The sequence below is a fragment of the Sinohyriopsis cumingii genome, chromosome 11, assembly GCF_028554795.1.
Source record: "Sinohyriopsis cumingii isolate HCF-2022 chromosome 11, ASM2855479v2, whole genome shotgun sequence".
Lineage (NCBI taxonomy): Eukaryota > Metazoa > Mollusca > Bivalvia > Unionida > Unionidae > Sinohyriopsis > Sinohyriopsis cumingii.
In genome coordinates, this window is record NC_142971.1 from 18789052 (window position 1) to 18810394 (window position 21343).

General features: G+C 37.1%; 1 protein-coding gene across 1 annotated transcript in view; it reads left to right on the plus strand.

Moving 5' to 3' along the window:
* The first annotated feature begins 1476 nt into the window (after nucleotides 1-1476).
* LOC149787696 (di-N-acetylchitobiase-like) overlaps nucleotides 1477-21343 on the plus strand; it is a 68024-nt gene continuing 48157 nt past the window's right edge. Inside the window, exons 1-4 of the mRNA XM_089973887.1 lie at nucleotides 1477-1856; nucleotides 7730-7868; nucleotides 11231-11448; nucleotides 14232-14406. Coding sequence (XP_089830013.1) covers nucleotides 1719-1856; nucleotides 7730-7868; nucleotides 11231-11448; nucleotides 14232-14406 — 670 coding nt within the window. The 5' untranslated portion in view covers nucleotides 1477-1718. The remainder of the gene's footprint in view (nucleotides 1857-7729; nucleotides 7869-11230; nucleotides 11449-14231; nucleotides 14407-21343) is intronic.

Sequence of the window (21343 nt, forward strand, 5' to 3'; positions counted from 1 at the left end):
CAATGTTTCAAGTCATATACATTTTAAGGTAGTACTGATCTAGATCTCTTTGTTTTGTCAATCAAATACAATCTCATACTGTGACACTTAGTGATATAAAAATTAAGAGGTTCGACTTGCTCTAAGGATTATCCTTCCGTATTTAAAATTAGCAGATAAAGAAATAGAAGAGAAAAGAAAAAAAATGTTTACAAATGCTGTTACTCAAACGTTGTTACAGGACTGATGAATACGATTTAAATATATACGTTTGGACGGAAATTCACTAATATCACAAAAAGGGGTTCTGATCGGACTGAATGCTTGCACACGAACAGCGACATATTCAACCACCAAGCAGGTTATGCACATATCGAGTTCCCTGAAAGGGAGAAAAGCAAAAACAAAAAAAAAAAGCATGCATCAGTGTAAAACATACAGATAACTAATGTTTCTTGTAAGTTGTGAATTCAAAAGTTGTCATATAAACCTCAACAGTTGTCTCAGTCTCGTTATCCACAGAAGTCCAAGATCACAAAGCTCCTAGTTAACATACAGGAAAAGAATGCGGTCCACTGTAAATTGAACACGTGCATGGTATGCAGTCTGGTCAAGGCTCACCCTCAAGAGTTATGCATGAGTCAGATATTGATGTCCCCGACGCGATATATATATATATATATATATATATATATATATATATATATATATATATATATATATATATATATATATATATATGGGATGTACTATTCGGAAATGGGTGAAAGTTGATGCTTAGTATGCTTTATCTGCCCTTTCGTCACTTTAAATAACAAAGTGACCAGACAGCTAACAGTAGAGTACACTTCCCTATGTTTAAGCAAATCTTGTTTCTGTAAGATGTGAGATATACAGAGCCCGTTAAGTTTTAAGTATTTTTGCGGGTTTTCAAGGTGAAATATAAATCCATGAAGACAATCCCGTTTTATTTATATATATTATTATAGAGGTTTAAGTTTGTTCAAGATACACTCCACTGCTGTAAATAAATAAATACACGTTTGTGATACACTGGCGCGCGTTTAATTACTTAAAAAAAAACGAAAATAATAATTTCGCATGCTTCACATAGTTTTTCTTCTTTTATTCAGTTAAGTTCGAAGCCGGTGTAAGGCACCACGATCCCTGGTGATAAAAGTTGTCGTGGAATTTTTTTCTTTTCCAGTCTTAGATGTAGTATTATTTCTACAAGGCACTGTCAAAAGCTGAGGACAATACTAAAATGCACAAAAGAAGAAAATACATGAAATATAGTCGTAACGTTGCATAATATGTATATATGATCCCCGTTCATATTTCTAATGAATGAGCATTATTTTCCTGTTGCAAAATACATTGTGGAATCAACAAATGTACCTGTCTCACCTGATTTTTTCACCTGCGTCAGATCGCCACGCCTGAGTGAATTTCTTTGTGACTCATAACACGGTGGCAAAGCGCCTGAATCCTGTCGCAGTCGGACACTCTTGATATTCTTCGTAGAGAATCCATATGCCGGATATCCAGGTGTGATTGACTTTGTCAAATGTCGTTGACACAGTGATGTTGACATTTTAAGGTCTTACGTCCGAGTTACTAATTTGGACTAATCCTAATCCAGCTTTTCCGCTGGATAAATATATTACAGAAATCACCATTCCCACCAGTGATCTGCTTTGTTTACGTGTAAAGTTCAACTTGCATTCCAAAGTGGAAAGATGTGGTGGTGGGTTTTGAAATGGTTTTTACTTACCTCCATGTTTCAGGTTGCAAAACAACTGGCCAGAAATATATGTCCTTGTGATACTCCTGAAAAATGCTTACCTGTGAACGACTGGCATGATTACGACAGAGAGGTAGACTCTCCCTCTCTCTCTCTCTCTCTCTCTCACACACACACACACACACACACACACAGAGTTTTTTTTTCTTCTTCTTAGTGTCATGTAGCTTTTGTGGACACTTTCAAATTTTATATTTCAGAATAACCTCATTACATTAGTGAGTTAATAATAAATTATTCAGATTTATATCACTTTTGCTATATAATAATGGGTAAAGTTGACGGTAGTAGTAGGAAAGAATACAATGACAGAACAAAGCTAGATGTATATGCAGTCATATGCATGCATATGGTCACAATTCAGGCTTGTTTTTCTGAACTATTTTCAAATAGGGCAAAACAACATACCCCACTCCCCCAATCTTTGGAGCAATCAATGTTTCCTACAAATAGTTCAATGACTACATCTGTGGCCATTGTTCCTTTCATCCACCTCGGATATGGGAGGTTGCGGGTTTGAACCCCAGCTGAGTCATGCTAAAGACTTACAAAAATGGTACTAACAACTGTCTTGCTAGGCACTCATTATTAAGAGGTTTAGTCCGATAAATCATCCCTCCAAATCTGAGTTGATTTATGATAGATGATATGTGGGTCTGATGTTGTTATTATGTGGTTTAACGCCATTTTTCACCACACGATAGGCTATGCATGTCAGCCAGTATTAGTGGTGGAGGAAGAACAAGGGAAAACCCCAGGAAGAACCACAGACCCATGAGAAACTACCGGCAAGCTTTCTCACATACCCACATTAGCCGAATCCTAGACTCGAACCCACGCAGACAGGTGAGATGGCAGTAATCCGTAATGGAGAGTGCTTTCAGCCACTTGGAGCCCCGGGTCTGATGTAACCTGTTCTTAAAAATGCATAATTTTGCTGTATGCAAATCATTCTGGAACAATCATGTGTACACTTTAGACACACACCAGTAATTGGGAACAGCCATATTTAGCGCAAAATTTAAAGTGGCCACAGGACATATGGTTGTGCTATTCCACATGGACAAATTTTGCAAATCACCAAACATAGAATTTACTCCAGAAATGTAATGTACATGCCACCAAAAGAACCCTTCAGCCGACAGTAGCTCGACAGCCACGAGAAATACCAGTAAGTGTATACAATGTACACTGATGTGTGCAGACAAAAGTGGCTGCGAATAATTGCAGCATTGAATGAATAGGTGACATCAGTCCCTAAACCAAGAGTCAACATCATCACGGGTGAGGGGCTGATTTATCAATTTAGTTATTGTTAGGACTGGTTGGCCTGATGTCAGGATAATGTGACTGAATGGGACATGATGCTATGTCTGCGTCATGATACCCCAGTGCTTGGACATCACTATCAACTACCACACTGCATTCATCATAGCGATATGACTGAAAAATTGTTAAAGCAACATTAAAATTCCATATCAGACACACACAAATTGTTAAATGTCCAGCAGTAATATTGTATAAATGCTAAATAAGAAAGCTAACAAAGCTTCCTTTTTGTTTGATTGCATTTTTTAATAAGAAATGTCCTTAATTTACATTTGATCTGAGGATTAATAAAAACAAAATCTATTTACTGCACAGCTACACGAGTCACAACTATTGACGGCAAAGCCTCTATGATGCAATGACAAACTGAATTCCCCAAATAACCCTATATTTGGACAATTTGTTAGAAAGTGTCAAACAAAGAAGATTAACCTTTATGTGCAGTTGAAGCAAAATTAGTTTCCTTGCAGTGAAAATTGAATTCTCAAAATGTCCCTGTTTTGTCAGTTTTCCAAACAATGTTCTCAGAAATGAACCAGATAAGAAGGCGTAACCATATGCATATCACCCAGATAGATCTAGAAAACAACATTTCTCTGAAATCCTTTTACCAACGTATGAAGAGAAGCAACAGATAACTTTGTTCCCATATTCCCGTTTGTGCAGTATTTCAAGGAATTTCCATAATTGTGGGCCAGAGGATAAAAGTAAAACTGTGTACTATAGCTAACAAAGTTTCCATTCCATCTTCCAACCATTGTGGGAAGAGTAGCAATGGCTAACTGCATACCTATTATATGTCATTTTTGAAAAATATTCCAGTCAGCCATAAATATGGTCCACAGGACAAGAATAAAACTTTCAGTTATTGACATCTGACCTGTGACTTAATAGATTTTCTTCAGAAAAACACAGGTCTTGAACTTAAATTCAAGTAAACATCATGTTTGCTTCTTATAATCATGACAAAAATGAAGTATGCACAACCCACAGTTATGGATATAGATTAAGCACACAATATAGATATATATTACAATACCAAGGATTTCCTGCATGAGAATGCTCTAGTGGTTAGAGCATCCGCCTCAGATGTGGGAGGTCATGGGTTTGATTTCCAGCTGAGTCATACCATTAGGAGGTTATTGTTAGGATGCCTCAGATGCAGGAGGTCATGGGTTTGATTTCTGGCCCGAGTCATACCATTAGGAGGTTATTGTTAGGACTGGTTGGCCTGGTCTCAGGATAATGTGACTGGGTGGGACATCATGCTACATGTCTGCGGCATGATGCCCCAGTACTAGACATCACTATAAACTGTAACACTGCAGACATCGTAGCGATATAACTGACATTTTTTAAGCTGTGTTAAAAATCCAAATCACACACAAATTCCTGCATGATAAGGCAATTTCTGTGACTTTTAGAAATAAGGTTAGGGTAAGAAAATAGAGTTCTTAAAAGATGTTATTTTGATGAAGCTGCTCAGCAGTCATCAAACAAAGCAAAAGAAATCGGATATGATTGGAAGACGTGATTCCTTCATCAAATTCACATTAATTTAATGTACAAACCTTCTTAGTGGTGAATGGTTTTACTAAAATTGCAGTGATTTCTTCTTTATTAATGGGTTGGATATTGGTAAGGATTTAGATTCATCACTGCTGTATATTGACCGTGTGGGAAATGAAACTCTTTTTGGTTACCAAATACACTGAGGATTTAGTTAGAAGGGAAATGATACATTTCTATAATTGAAAGATGTACACTACCAAGGTTCTGTTGAATTTCCATTGATGTAGTTATGTTAGACCTGTTAATGGTCTCCCTTTTTATCACCTTGATCCCTAATTGTCCTATAGTGGCAGTTGGAATAAAGAGGCTTGACAAAGAGCACAATACTGAACGGAGCTGATCTAATGGTAGATTTAAAAGTTTGGTCCTATTCTGCCACAAGTCGGACACACTAACTTGCAGATCCACAAGAATATTATTTTGATAAAAGATCAGTATACTCGGTTTATACAAATTATGTTGTTGCTATAACTAAGGGACATAACTGATTGCATCTCAGTGTACATGAAATCAGAGAGTCACAGTAAACCAAAACCCTTGCAAAACTGAAACCTTTTACTTGATCTCATGGGATTATGGTCTGGAAGATCATATGTGATCATGGATATCTTGTGGACATAGCTCAGGGCCACCAGAGAGCTTAATCACGATTCCATGAGATTTTTAAAATATAAGCCTAGAGTCACATATCATCGAAATCTGTGTCCAGTATGTAGAAGACTGAACAAGATTTCAAACACCAAACAAACAAACAAATGTGGCCAGCGAATCATTTTATTGTGGCTATGCTCATACAAAAAGTCATTTCTATAATTTTTGTATAATTACTAAAATATATATCATGTGTGACCCACAAACTTGACATTTTTGGTCCATGTGAAGAAGTTGGACCACCCTGGCCTAGATCATTTTATTCATTAAACTTTGTTACAGTTGGCCAATTAGACAAGATTTTGTCTCCTGCGTACTGTTTTGTGGTCACAGGAAATATATTGATAAAATCTGTCTCTGACCCATGTTACTGAGCTGCTGAGTTACTAGGTTGACATGGACAGTAAGAAGTTTCATGTCTGTCACAAAGGGCATTTATAGTTAAGTATACAGAAAAATTGATCATCACATTGATGTATATTAGTACAAAGTTTCAGTTGTTAATACAAGATTGTTCTTAACTTATAGAGCGGACAGTTTAGTGTGGTATGATGGAACACTTAAATATTGATGCGAGATTATGACCATGAAGCTACCACCCCCAACTGTGGTACATGGAACACTTTGAAAAAAGGTTTGGATTAAAAAAAACCAAAATAAGTTGGGGACAAAAAATAAGTTAGCAAAGGGATTTAGCTAGGATTGAAGTTAAATTCAGTTACAAATGATGATTTTTCCTTGTTTATGCTTAATTTAAATCCATCCCGACAAACAAACAAAAAATGGTTTGTACTGACCTACCTGCCTACCTATAATTTTGTCCAGTATAACCAGAACCACATTGTTTTTATTTTGTCTAATGTATGAGTATACCAGGTTGTCTAATGTATGAGTACACCAGGTTGTCTAATGTATGAGTATACCAGGTTGTCTAATGTATGAGTACACCAGGTTGTCTGATGTATGAGTACACCAGGTTGTCTAATGTATGAGTACACCAGGTTGTCTAATGTATGAATATACCAGGTTGTCTAATGTATGAGTACACGAGGTTGTCTAATGTATGAGTACACCAGGTTGTCTAATGTATGAGTATACCAGGTTGTCTAATGTATGAGTACACGAGGTTGTCTAATGTATGAGTACACCAGGTTGTCTAATGTATGAGTACACCAGGTTGTCTAATGTATGAGTATACCAGGCTGTCTAATGTATGAGTACACCAGGTTGTCTAATGTATGAGAATACCAGGCTGTCTAATGTATGAGTATACCAGGTTGTCTAATGTATGAGTATACCAGGTTGTCTAATGTATGAGTACACCAGGTTGTCTAATGTATGAGTACACCAGGTTGTCTAATGTATGAGTACACCAGGTTGTCTAATGTATGAGTATACCAGGTTGTCTAATGTATGAGTACACCAGGTTGTCTAATGTATGAGAATACCAGGCTGTCTAATGTATGAGTATACCAGGTTGTCTAATGTATGAGTACACCAGGTTGTCTAATGTATGAGAATACCAGGCTGTCTAATGTATGATTATACCAGGTTGTCTAATGTATGAGTACACCAGGTTGTCTAATGTATGAGTACACCAGGTTGTCTAATGTATGAGTACACCAGGTTGTCTAATGTATGAGTACACCAGGTTGTCTAATGTATGAGTACACCAGGTTGTCTAATGTATGAGTACACCAGGTTGTCTAATGTATGAGAATACCAGGCTGTCTAATGTATGAGTATACCAGGTTTCATGCCTTAATCTCAGATCACTTTAAGGTTAAAGAGCAAGAACAAAAGTGTGATGGACAGAAGAACAGATACTATGATCCTCTACTTTTCACCAAAATAAAGAATGATAGTCAAGATCAGCAGCATTTACTGTTGCCAGATTAAAACAGTGTGACCTAGGTAGGTGCAAGAAAAAGTCCAAAATTTGGATACTGTAGATTCAGTATGTCTGACTCATTTGGGTTAAGTTTTATATTGAGGTTACTTTTTAGGAAATGTGGGGGGGAAACCGTTTTCGATGAACATTTTTAGTTGTGAGTTAGCTCATTGGATAAAAATTGCTGCATACGGAATCCACATAAATCAATTAGAGTGCCAAAAAAATATGTTTTACAGCACTTGGAGTGAACCAAAGAATGGCATGTACAGTTATAATCATGAGAAATATTTATGGCAGACGAATAAATAATGTATTCATAAAGCTAAACAATAGCCGTAACTTTTATGTCACTTGTGCAAGCAGTTCCTAAAATTCCTTTTCTACAAAGCTTAGGTATAGTGACCACAAATTTGCATAAATTTGAAAGGCCACAGTGGAATCATTTGTGCCCTGTCATGTCAGTTACTATCATTATTATTATTATTATTATTTCATTACAGATTTTTATAGTCACAGAGGGAAAGTCTGACTATAAGCAGTGGATGTGGGAATCTGTTACAACTGTGGTGACAACAGGGTTCCATCAGAAAGATTTAATGTGTTATGCACATGCCAAGAGTAATAAATATGGATTTATTGGTAAATTTAAGACCTTATTTTGTTTCACACTATTAGGATCATACAAAGTAATCTTTATATCATTAGTCAAAACTGGTCATGGAAATGGATGTAGCTCGGTTGATTAAGCATCTGATATATAACACAAGGGTTCTAGGTTTGATACCTGCCCATTCCAGCCCAGTTCAGCTACCTCATTGTGTTCATGTTCTAATAAAATAATTTTCCACAGGATGATATTGCCAGTAATATTAAAAATGCTGTTGAACCATACAACCAGTAAAACGGGTCCAGTGCCTTGCATTTATATGTATAGCTGCATCTTTTGCTGGAAAACTTTCATGTAGATGCCTAATTTATTAAAATTCTCTTTAATTTAACTACAAGAAATGAAATAAACACAAAATCACTGGCACTACTTTAAGATCCTGTGTTGATGCCAGTATTGGTATTGCAAGTAATAAATCTTATCATAAATGAAGGACACTTGTTCTGAAAGGACCAGTTAGATAGGTATTAAAGCACATGACATTGACTAATTTGTTTACTGGTCTTTGGAAATTACATCTGATATATAAACTCCCTTGCAGCCTCATATAGCTGCATATAAATTTTTAATCTGTAATGAACTCTTTTACCCACTCCTTTGAAAAATGTATTTACTTGGACATGCTTGTTGTCCATTGATTTAACACCATACTCAAATATGCTTATTTATTTTACACCGGACTAAGATGTGCTTATTTATTTTACACCGGACTAAGATGTGCTTAATATTTATTTTACACCGGACTAAGATGTGCTTATTTATTTTACACCAGACTAAGATGTGCTTAATATTTAATTTACACCAGACTAAGATGTGCTTGTTTATTTCACATCAGACTAAGATGTGCTTAATATTTATTTTACACCAGACTAAGATGTGCTTATTTATTTCACATCAGACTAAGATGTGCTTATTTATTTTACACCAGACTAAGATGTGCTTAATATTTAATTTATACCAGACTAAGATGTGCTTATTTATTTTACACCAGACTAAGATGTGCTTAATATTTATTTTACACCAGACTAAGATGTGCTTGTTTATTTCACACCAGACTAAGATGTGCTTAATATTTATTTTACACCAGACTAAGATGTGCTTATTTATTTTACACCAGACTAAGATGTGCTTATTTATTTTACACCAGACTAAGATGTGCTTAATATTTATTTTACACCGGACTAAGATGTGCTTATTTATTTTACACCAGACTAAGATGTGCTTATTTATTTTACACCGAACTAAGATGTGCTTATTTATTTTACACCAGACTAAGATGTGCTTAATATTTATTTTACACCAGACTAAGATGTGCTTGTTTATTTCACACCAGACTAAGATGTGCTTAATATTTATTTTACACCGGACTAAGATGTGCTTATTTATTTTACACCAGACTAAGATGTGCTTATTTATTTTACACCAGACTAAGATGTGCTTATTTATTTTACACTGGACTAAGATGTGCTTATTTATTTTACACCAGACTTAGATGTGCTTAATATTTATTTTACACCAGACTAAGATGTGCTTGTTTATTTTACACCAGACTAAGATATGCGTAATATTTATTTTACACCGGACTAAGATGTGCTTATTTATTTTACACCAGACTAAGATGTGCTTAATATTTATTTTACACCAGACTAAGATGTGCTTATTTATTTTACACCAGACTAAGATGTGCTTATTTATTTTACACTGGACTAAGATGTGCTTATTTATTTTACACCAGACTAAGATGTGCGTAATATTTATTTTACACTGGACTAAGATGTGCTTATTTATTTTACACCAGACTAAGATGTGCTTAATATTTATTTTACACCAGACTAAGATGTGCTTATTTATTTTACACCAGACTAAGATGTGCTTATTATTTTACACCGGACTAAGATGTGCTTATTTATTTTACACCGGACTAAGATGTGCTTATTTATTTTACACCAGACTAAGATGTGCTTAATATTTATTTTACACTGGACTAAGATGTGCTTATTTATTTTACACCAGACTAAGATGTGCGTAATATTTATTTTACACCAGACTAAGATGTGCTTATTTATTTTACACCAGACTAAGATGTGCTTATTTATTTTACACCAGACTAAGATGTGCTTATTTATTTTACACCAGACTCAGATGTGCTTATATAACATCAGACTAAGACATGCTTATTTAACATCTGACTCAGACATGCTTAATTAACATCAGACTTAGACATGCTTATTTAACATCAGTTGCCCAGCAAATTCTTGCACCATATATTAAGCATCCTGGCACAATGTGTTATTTTGTGTTGTAGGAAACCAAAATACATAGGGGGAAAATCACTTTAAATTGGTGAAAATTACTTTTATCTTCATACATGATGAAGCTGGGGATTGAATTTGGTACCACAGAGGTATGAAGCACGTGTTTTACCATTGTGCTATTAATTCGCCTCAGACATGCTTGAATGGTCAGCTCTATCAATCACTTGTCTTATCACATTTTCTGGGATCAACAAACCCAAACATAAACGAATGGATTTCTTTTTGTAGCATCCATCTATCCTAATTAGGAGACAACTTTTCCATGTCTCAAAATGTGGCCTTAGAACACAAGTCTTAGCATGTCCCAGTTGTTGCCTAGAACATATCTTTTTCCATGTTTCAAATGTGGCCTTAGAAAAGAACTCTTGCCATGTTCCAAACATGGCCTTAGAATACAAGTTTAGCATATCCAGTTGGGCCCTAGAACACATCTTTATCCATGTCTCAAATGTGGCTTTTAAGAACACAAGTTTTAGCATGTCCCAGTTGGGACCTAGAACACATCTTTGTCCATGTCTCAAAAGTGGCCTTAGAAAATAACTCTAGCCATGTTCCAAACGTGGCCTTAGAACACAAGTTTAGCATATTCCAGTTGGGGCCTAGAACACATCTTTTTCCATGTCTCAAATATGGCCTTAGAACACAAGTCTTAGCATGTCCAGGTTGGGGTCTAGAAACATCTATTTCCATGTCTCAACTTTGGCCTTAGAATGCAAGTCTTAGGATGTTCCAGATGGGGCCTAGAACTTATCTTTTTACATGTCTTAAATGTGACCTTAGAACAGAACGTTTGTCATGTCCCAAATGTGGCCTTAAAACAGAACTCTTAGCATGTCCCAGATGGGGCCTAAAACACATCTTTTTCCATCTTTAAATGTGATCTTAGAACTTTTTCCATGTCCCAAGTGTGGCCTTCAAACATGTCTTTCAGGTCCCAGATGTAATCTTTAACACAAGTCCTGTTGCTTGTAGTACATTCATTATGCACATAATCAAAATTGTTTTGCAATAAATTTCAGAATTAGTACCTGATGAGCTAAATACATCAAAGGCAGAATTTCAAGTCTGGTTGAAGAATGTCACAGATAAAGTACAGGATTATTTTGCTGATGTTGTTGTTTTTGATTTCACCAAGCTCCTGGGTAACTGTGAATATGCTGAGGAACATGTGGAACATTTGTTGACAGTTACCCATACAGTCGTCAATTCAACTAGAAACTTAACCCGACCAGTAAAGGTAAATACATTTTTTAGATTCTGACTAAATGATTTTATGTTATGCATGCATTCTTCTCAAGCACTGACAACAAAATGTGCATTACTGATAAGTTCATATTGAGTTGTCATTGTGTAATTACTTCAGCGTAGTTTCTTTTCCATGTTAATTGAATTACATGTAATTGTTATGCAGCACATGAATATCTTTTGACACTTGAATCAAATCAGACTGCATTGTAATCATGGCAAGATCATATAGACCAGTGTCTGAATCATTACTGGTATTAAGAATGTTGTTCATATCTGACCTTTTTTATCTTCCTGACTGAAGATCCAATTATTGTCTGACCTTTTTATCTTCCTGACTGAAAATCAAAGTTATATAGTGTTAGGTAGCAGTTTACAGTTTTGTATTTTGCATAGTTTAAAGAAAAAGAATTTCCCTGACTTTCTCATTGGTTATACTGGCTATTTAAAAAAGACCCTGTATATCTTAGATATAGCTTGAAGAACCTTTAATTCCCATTATTTTGGTATATGACTGATGGGTGTAATATGGGTTATAGAGTATACAGCTTGGCCTTACTCCAGATGTGCACCTTTCAAAAAAGTGCTATCCAAAGAAATATCATCCACATTACATTCATGTAGCATAGAGGTATGCTGACATTCTCTCCATTGGGCATGTTTTAAATGCAAACAACTTCACCTTACATATGTCACTCTCTCAAAAGTACATACTAACTGGTGAGTGCCCCCTTAGTGAGTACTGACCAGTTATGAACAGAGTGGTTTCAGTGGGATAATTGCAATTTGCAGTGGTCATTTAGAGGCATGAACAGCCATTAGGGAATGAAGAATAAGTTCTTTTTGATCTTGGGATCAAAGGTCACTATCACTGATGCCCAGTTTATGAATTTGGTTTCAATATTATATATCAAGTACCTTGGATCCAGTTTCAAGATTTAATAAATAATCTACATTTAGGAGGAGAAACTCTCAGGCTAAGACTATTCCAGTTAGGATTTTTGAAGTAATGGTAGAGGGTCAGTAATTTATTAAAATTGGAAGTCAAACGTTTGATGAAAGAAAGACCCCCAAATTAAAGACTACATTTGAAAGTTTTCAGTTTAGGACCATAAATCCTGATAGCAGATGCTTTGAGATAAAGATACGTTTTTATTATCCAGGAGTATGCATTTTACCATTTGCAACATTTGTGATACTCTCTGGTGCCCTGGGTGGCCAAGTGGTCTAAAGCACAAATCGCAGTCTCATCTCTGTCTCAGGCTTGGCCAATGTGGGTATGTGAGAAAGCTTGCCTGTAGCTTCCCATGAGTTGGTGGTTTTTCCCAGGGTTGTTGTGGGTTCTTCCTGCACTGGCTATACTTGGCTGGCATGATTGCCTATTGTGTGCTGAAAAATGGCATTGAACACACATCAAAGTTACCTTCTGTCCTCTGTCTTTTCTGTTACATGTGTACCACTTTGCCTATGCCTACTTATCTTGTCCTTATGGTGAACATATGAACATGAGATATTTTGTTTTTGATTCCTCCCCTAGAGTCCCTGAGAAGGGCTCAAAGGTAAGATTTATGAAGCTATAAATTACAATGACATTTTCCACTATATTTTTTCGGCGAACTTTGTGTATGTAGTCAAAGTACAGGGTCCATGGTGCTCACATATTAGGGCAAAGTGACTTCTCACTACTGCTAGAACAGGGTTAAGTGGTTGGATAATTGGGTTAATCAAGTGACTGAGAAGTCAAACTTTAAAATATATTAATCAGTTGTCTAAAACCACCATTTTACTAAACCTTTCAGCTAAAATTATTGAGACTAAAGAAATACTCATTAAACATTATGAAGATAGTGCAATTTGTTTAAAACTTCGTTCCATCAAAATCTTACCATGGCTTTGTTTTGCAAAAATAGTTAATTTCAGCAAGGGGGGGACAGATATTGTAATACAATTTCATACTTTCACAGTTTAAAGAATGCGTTCGTTTGCCAGAAATCAGCCTAGAAACCTCCACAAGCTAATAATTTGATTTTAAGTTGGCTTCCTGTGTATGGAATTTCACTTATTTTCAAGTGAAATTTCAATAGGAATATTGCAATTGAAATATGTTATGCAGACATAGATGCATGAAAATACAATTGAAACTTTTTACATTGCTCTCTGAACTGCAAAAACAGCAGATGAGTTGATATTTTGCTCAAAATATGAAAACATTGAGTGGCAAAACAAGGAGGAGACATCAACTCGTAAAAAGTTGAAGCCATGAACTAGCTGAAATGATAAGAACTGGGGTGATATTTTGCCAGAATTGACCCCCTCCCCTGTTTTGGGCCCTGAAAGACAGGCACGTATTGCATAAAACAAATTTCAGGTCTGGACACCTGGAAACAGGCAGGGATGGAGGTAGGATAATATGCAGTAAAATGTTTGGTGATTTTCTCTGGTGAAAGGGCAGATGATATATTGATGTAAAAGTATGTTGATTTGTTATTCAGAGCATGGAAATTGATCTATTTCTTCTAAAATTTTTAAGCCATGCATATAGTTGTCCTTATTATTCCATTGATCAGGTTGCCTGTGTTATGCCATGCATATAATTGTCCTTATTATTCCATTGATCATGTTGCCTGTGTTATGCCATGCATATAATTGTCCTTATTATTCCATTGATCAGGTTGCCTGTGTTATGCCATGCATATAATTGTCCTTATTATTCCATTGATCAGGTTGCCTGTGTTATGCCATGCATATAATTGTCCTTATTATTCCATTGATCAGGTTGCCTGTGTTATGCCATGGATGCCTCCATGCTTTGGAAAAGAATGCAGCTACATTAATAACATCAATGGCTACTGTGATGCGATTATCCTGAACCCTGAAAGTTACCTCACCTACTGCAGTGGGCTGATGTGCACAGCCCAGGCAACTGTGCCACTCTCTAAGCTTATAATAGGTAAGACATGTTTGATGAGTATAATTAAATTGTATGAGGATCCATATTTTCTGAAAACTTGTAGGGAGTGAAACCAGTGGCTTAGCAACTGCCCAAGCAACCCTGCAACTTATGGTGGAGGCCCAACATTCCCATCAAACAACAGGCGTTAAAATCAGTTTTGTGAGGGCTGCAGAATTTCTTGCTACACCAATGGATGAAACTCGTCCTCACACGCAAAGTCCAAAATCATTGACATTCTGTAATATTACACAGAATATTGTTTGATTTTAAAACTTATTTTCCTATATTTGGTTCTCGTTCAATAATCTGTATTTATTGCATAGATTTATTACAAGTACCAAATTGTTTAGATCTTAGACATAATTTAGACATTTTTCTAAAAAAATAATCATGCCATATTATTATCCACATTGTACTACCGCTTTGGTGGCCTAGTGGTTAGAGCATCTGCCTCAGATGCAGGAGGTCGTGGGTTCGATCCCCGGCTGAGTTATACCAAAGACTTACAAAAATGGTACTAACAGCTTCCTTGCTTGGCGCTCAGCATTGCGGGGTTAGTGTTAGGACTGGTCGGCCTGGTGTCAGGATAATGTGACTGGGTGGGACATCACACGACATGTCTGCAACATGATGCCCCAGTGATAGACATCACTAAAAACTGTCATACTGCAGACATCGTAGCGATATGACTGAAAAATTGTTAAAGCTACGTTACAAATCCAAATCACACACACACATCCACATTGTAACTGCTTTTACACTACATTTCTTTTGTTTCTTAAAATCTGTTTCTGTATTTTTAAATAAATTTGTATAACATGCCCTAATATATAAATATGCAAACCAGTTATCAATCTAGCATGAGTTGAAAAACATGGTTCAGCCATGAAAAACAAATGTCAAAGTCTTGATCACTTTGCTCCATTTTCATCAATAAAGTTCATTTCACCATTTTGAATAGTGTGTTGATCGTCATTTGTTTCATCAAGTTTAATTGGTTTACAAAAAAAAAGGTTTTTGACTGTTCCTTTTCTTTTCTGTCAGTATTTAATGTTAGTGCTTGTATGTGTCTGATGGTTAGTTTGTGTCTGTATTGGCCCATGTTGATATTTGTCATTCTAGATTCATTCAGATTGAAGATCAAACACCATATGATAAATTAAATGTAGAATATTCATGCAGGTCCAGTATCAATTTTTATTTGGAATAGCATGCATCTGAAATGTATCTAGTATATATACTCACTTATAATTCAAGTCAAAGAGCAAACAACAATGATCATGATATGCCATAGCATAATGCACCTACAGATCAGAATCTGTGGGGTTTTCTTTACTGATTACTCCTGATAAACTGCACAGACTCAGTTCTACCAGCACATTATGTAACAGCAAATATGAGTCTGGGCAGTATGCAGTTGGACTCAACTTGTAAAAGTGAATATATATGGTTAATGTCTAAGCTAAATTCAAATAGTACATCATAATTATGTTGGGCACATCAGTCATTTAGCCAGTGCAGATTACCTTTCAAGACGCCATGCCAAGTCAGTGAATCATGTTTATACCAGTATAGCAGGAGTTTTAGTAAGAAACAAAGTAGTAGGCTGAATTGGAAGAAGCCCTCACCCCCTCCTTTGGGATTCCAGAGCGGGGTAGGGTTATGAGGGGGAGAGTCTCTCAGAAGCTGAAATGCTGGAATGGTTTGGTTGCATAAACTTAATTTAAACTCTCTCTACGTGATACAATTTTGAAATCTGTTTGAAATGAATATCTTAGCTACTTAGACAGTAAATAAAAAAAGTAAGGAAAAAGCGTGTGACAATTTCTGGAAAGAAAATATTCATTTATTTATTATTGATTTATCTTTAATCTAATGTGAGCGATACTGACACATCATTATGCATGGAATCGTGGTCATCATCTAAGGACTCATTATCAAATTCATATTCATCAGTCATAGACAGCAAATCTGGAGACAAACCCATGGCCTTGGCCAGCGTTTGGACTTCATCTGTTTTATTTTCCATATCTCCAACAGTGAGTCAGAATCCAAACCCGTGAATCTTATTCAAGCTGATGATCAGTTTTCATTAGCTTTAAAAAATAATTATATTGTTTAAATACACAACAAAAATATTAGATATATAATGTGACTAAAGCCAATAAGGCAATTCCCTTGCGAGAAGCATCTGAACATTCAGTATTTGTTAAAAATCTTGTTGATGGTTTCATGTCATCAGAAATAATCAGAGCATATATGACAACGCGTTTATTGTTGGCTATGTCAGTGCTTTCATCTGCTATTGCTGTCACAAAAGACGAATTTTGCAGGTGGCATTTAAGACTATCCTCAACAATGTTTGATTGGCTCACTAGTAACTCTGAACAGGTAGTAGCCGAGTCATACTGACTGGCATAATTCTTTAAACTGCCAGGGGCATGAATTTCTTCAGCCTTTAAGTTGTGTATTAAATCGAGAAGAGATTTTGTATTTAAAAAAAAGGGATGTCTTCTACACTCGGCCAATGTACACACTTAAGTAGCACTTTCACTGCTATGTCTTGCTTGGAAGAATGTTTTTATAAACCTGCATTCAAATCTGCCTGGTGTTGTGGACCTTCAATTAGCAGTTTGTGTTCTGGCAACCCAGCATGCCTTGCCAGTGTAGCAGCAGAGGGGCTGTACAGACCGAAACTTTTTGCACAATAAACCCCTCCAGGAAACTATTCCTCGATAGAGGGCTTATTTCGACGAAATAAACCCTTCTATTCAGAATACAGGACAAAAAAAAATGTCCCCCGAAAACTCGAAGAGTTTCCAGGGACAAACTCGTTGAGTTTGCACTGACAACTTGGGTTACTTCAATAAATCTGAAACAGTTTCCGTGGCGGGGTCGTTATTGAAAAATCCATGGGTCGGGTCCATCCCCTCTGCTGCTCTGGGAAATGAGTTTCCAAGGAAAAACATTTTTATGTTAGCGGAATTAAATCATTGACAAATAAATAATGGCAAATATTGGAGAAGCACATACGACTAGATTAGCTCGAGAACGTCTCGAAGCAATTCAGAAATTTCTTCCTGTCCGTGATAGTGTCAGACAAAAATTACAACTAAGACAGCAAGCACGGGAAGGCTTTGCAGAGACTACGGAGGAATTATTTAAACCCGTGACCAAAGCTACTGAAAAATCCGCAGCTGTTACCAAAGAGGCTTTAATAGAGCAAAGGAAAATTTTACAGGATATTTCAGCTGGACTTAAACCCCCGCCTCCACCCGATGAAGTTGTTGTGTCAGTACCTGCTGGTAAGCGAGTAACAGGGAGAATTACTGACCCCGCCAAAAGATTTACGCCGGATTATATTGAACTTCTTAAAAATGTACCAGAAGAGAAATTACCTGAGACAATACTGTTAGGATTGATTAGAAGAGATGTGTCTTTAAACCCAGAACACGGTTCTATGACAGATGATAATTTTATCAAATATTCGTATCGTATACGTGAAAATAAAAAACAAATCAGCAGGGACGATACAAAATACGATAGACTTGTAGATGCTATACGTAAACTTGAAATTCCACCATCGCAACCTCAAGAAGAAAAATCACCGTTGCAACACACAGAACGACAACAATATCCTTCACGGCGAAGAGCAATAGATCCTGACCTAACTCCGTTAAGTGAATACGAGGCTGCATCTGAAGGAAGTCCGCGGGGCCAAAAATTCAAACAAACTAGGTCGCCGATAATTAGCTTAACAACATCTTCTGAAAGTTTGCCTCAAGACATTTTATCCCCAAGAATTGTACCATCAACAGGGGAGGGTTTAGGATCCGGTTTTATTGCCTGCCCTAATAATATCATCGATGATGTATCACGGTTGGAAGTTCTCATCGGAGGAAGACGTGCCGGAAACAATTCTCCGGAAATTATAAATGAAGCCGCAGATATCTGTCAGAGACTATTTCAGCGTGGCATCATGGATATCAGCATCTACCGGGGGCTCATTGATGAACTCGCAGACGGTTACCACAGCGACTAATAATTAAATTTGCTAGCAAATTCAGTTAGATAAACAATAATTAAATAAAATGATACTACACGATTCTTTTCGCAGACCAAGAAGTGTCAGAGTAGTAAACTCACGATTACCAGTATACGAGGTTGTTTACGGAGATGGAGTCGGTGATGTTGTTAGGGATTTAGTCACAAGAATCGCTCCGAAAGCTGGACCGTTAGCAAAACAATTCGCGATGAAAGCCGCTGATGTTGTCAAGGATAAAGCCATTGGCACTGTTGGTAGTCTTGCCGGGAAAGCATTTCAATCAATCAAGGATCGACTAGCACAGCTGATACGAAAAAAAAACCCAGTCGAGAGGTTGGTGCCAGTAAAACTACCATCCACTGAAGCTATGCCGGCAAATGTTAGTAGCGTAGTAAATAAGGCCGTAAATCAGAAATTAGCTGAGATCGCAACAGCAGGAATTACCTCCAAAGCGTTGCAAGATAGTGTAACTGCTAATTTGATAGCTGGTAGTGGTTTCCGGTGACGATAACATTTTAATTAGATCATCACAAATAATAATAATGTTTGCACGAAAATCCAATGACGCGTTTGATATGTCCAAACCAGTACTTAAAGATGATTCTGTACGTGATTTTCAATATTATTCTTATGAAGCACGTGATCCTAACCAACGCGGAAGAATTGAACTACAGGTCCAGGATACAAGTAGATACTTCTTGCCCGCTGAGGCCTTCATCGAAGTTGAAGGTAGGCTTTTAAAGAATGATAACACTAACTACGGAATCGGCGACCGAGTTGGATTTGTTAACAACGGCATCATGGCGTTATTTAAATCCGCTATTTACATGATAGATGGAAAAGAAATTGAAACAATTCATGATAACGTCGACGTTGCCACAACAATTCTCGGGTTGGCGAGATACTCGGATGATTACACCAGATCAGCCGGACCATCAATGATGTTTGCAAAGGATATAACCGACAGCCCCGAGAACAGGAATGTAACAATGAATAATGCCGGTGACGCAGTTGCATCGATGAACGAAAATTTTAATTTGGGTTTTGCAACACGTAGATCGATGTTAAGTGGAGATGAAGAGTTCTCAGGTGTGATTCCATTGTCTCACATCTTTGGATTCTGCAGAGATGTCCACAAGGTCATATTCGGTGCCAAACACACAGTTGTACTTGTGCGAAAACCTGATGATAATGACGCTATCTGGCGAGATGCTGCTGTTGCCCCTGGTCAGGTAATACTAACTAAACTGTGGTTGTGGATGCCAGTGTTGTCTCCGTCAATCACCGAAGAACAACGACTGTTGTCTTTCATGGACACGGGCGGTAAATCACTGCTATCCTGGAAAACAACAACCACAGACGTTATTCAGGGTGATAATGGTGGGTTGTTTACATGGCATATATCATCGCAACAAGGAGTATCAGCACCACGACATATTTTCATTGCATTTCAATACCGTGCTAGAACAGATAGCCAGGAAAGAAATCCAATGGTATTTGATACACTTGGAGTTTCTGAAGTTTCGTTGAGAATAAATGGGCATCAGGAGCCATCTGAGGATATATTAATAGATTTCGAACATCATCGTGTCGCACGCGCGTATCATCGTCTGATGTCATTTATGGGGCGCGACCTTAATGTAGACACTGGCCTGCAAATATCACAGCGAGACTTTATGAGTTTATATCCGATTTATTACTTTTCGCTGGAACATCTTGATCTGGTTAAACAATCTGTTGTCGACCTACATTTCCGAGCTCGTGTAGGTGTTCCTGCTGGTGGTTACAGAGCGATTGCTGTCATACTCTCCGATAAAGCAATGCTGCTTGAAGGTGTTGGCGGACGAATGAGGGTCATCGACGCTCCAATCGAGAATATGTAACGCAATTAAAATCAAACTTAGGATATAATGTCATACAGTCATGTTAATGTCACCTTGACTTCCGGTCAAACGAAGAAATTGCAATCAAAGAACACAAGCACGTGCGGGACATCAATAACACTAAAACGAGATCAGATTACTGGTGGTCCAAACAAATTGTCGTTGACTAATACTCAGCTTAAACATTTTAATAAGGCACTAACAGCAAAAACCGGTGTCCGACTTGATTTCTCTGCTGCAGCTATCAAGGACATGACTAAAACCGGTGGAATATTTCCTCTTCTCGCAGCAATACCGGCGTTGATTGCCGCGGCAGCACCAGCCGTAGCAAAAGCCGCAGCACTCGGTGCAGTTGGAACTGCAGCTGGAATGGCACTAAAAAAGGCAACGGGAAAAGGATACAAGAAAAAAAAGGGACGCGGTCTAAGACTACCAGGAACTCCACCATCATGGTATCCAAAAAAATTCTAACGCCGTTGAGCAATTTTGATTTACTCGATGCTGTTAAAAAATTGCGTGTAAAACATTTCAGAGGCGTATTTATGCGAGATCAATTACCGCAACGACCGAATAATCCAGAAACTGGCATTATCAATCTCGACAACAAAGATGGTCCGGGAACTCACTGGGTTGCTTACGCGATCGATCCACGTGGAATTATCTATTTTGATTCGTACGGTTTAGCACCGCCAGTTGAGTTTCTCAAGTATGTCAGCAGATTTTCTAATGTTCCAGTGTGGCAGTCGACGTTACCAACACAAACATTAATTGATCCGCCCATTTGTGGGAGGGAGGTTTTAAATGTTCTTGATGCAATCTCAAGAAATCCAGCAACTCCTCCTCATAAAGTAGTGTATGAATATACCGCATCGAGAAATGCTAGCATTTGAAAAACAGCAATAAGAATAATGGTGGATATTTACGGAAGACCTTTCACACGAGGAGGTAAACCAAGCACAGATGCTGATCTCTCAAAATATGCGACCAAAGATGAAGTCGATAATCT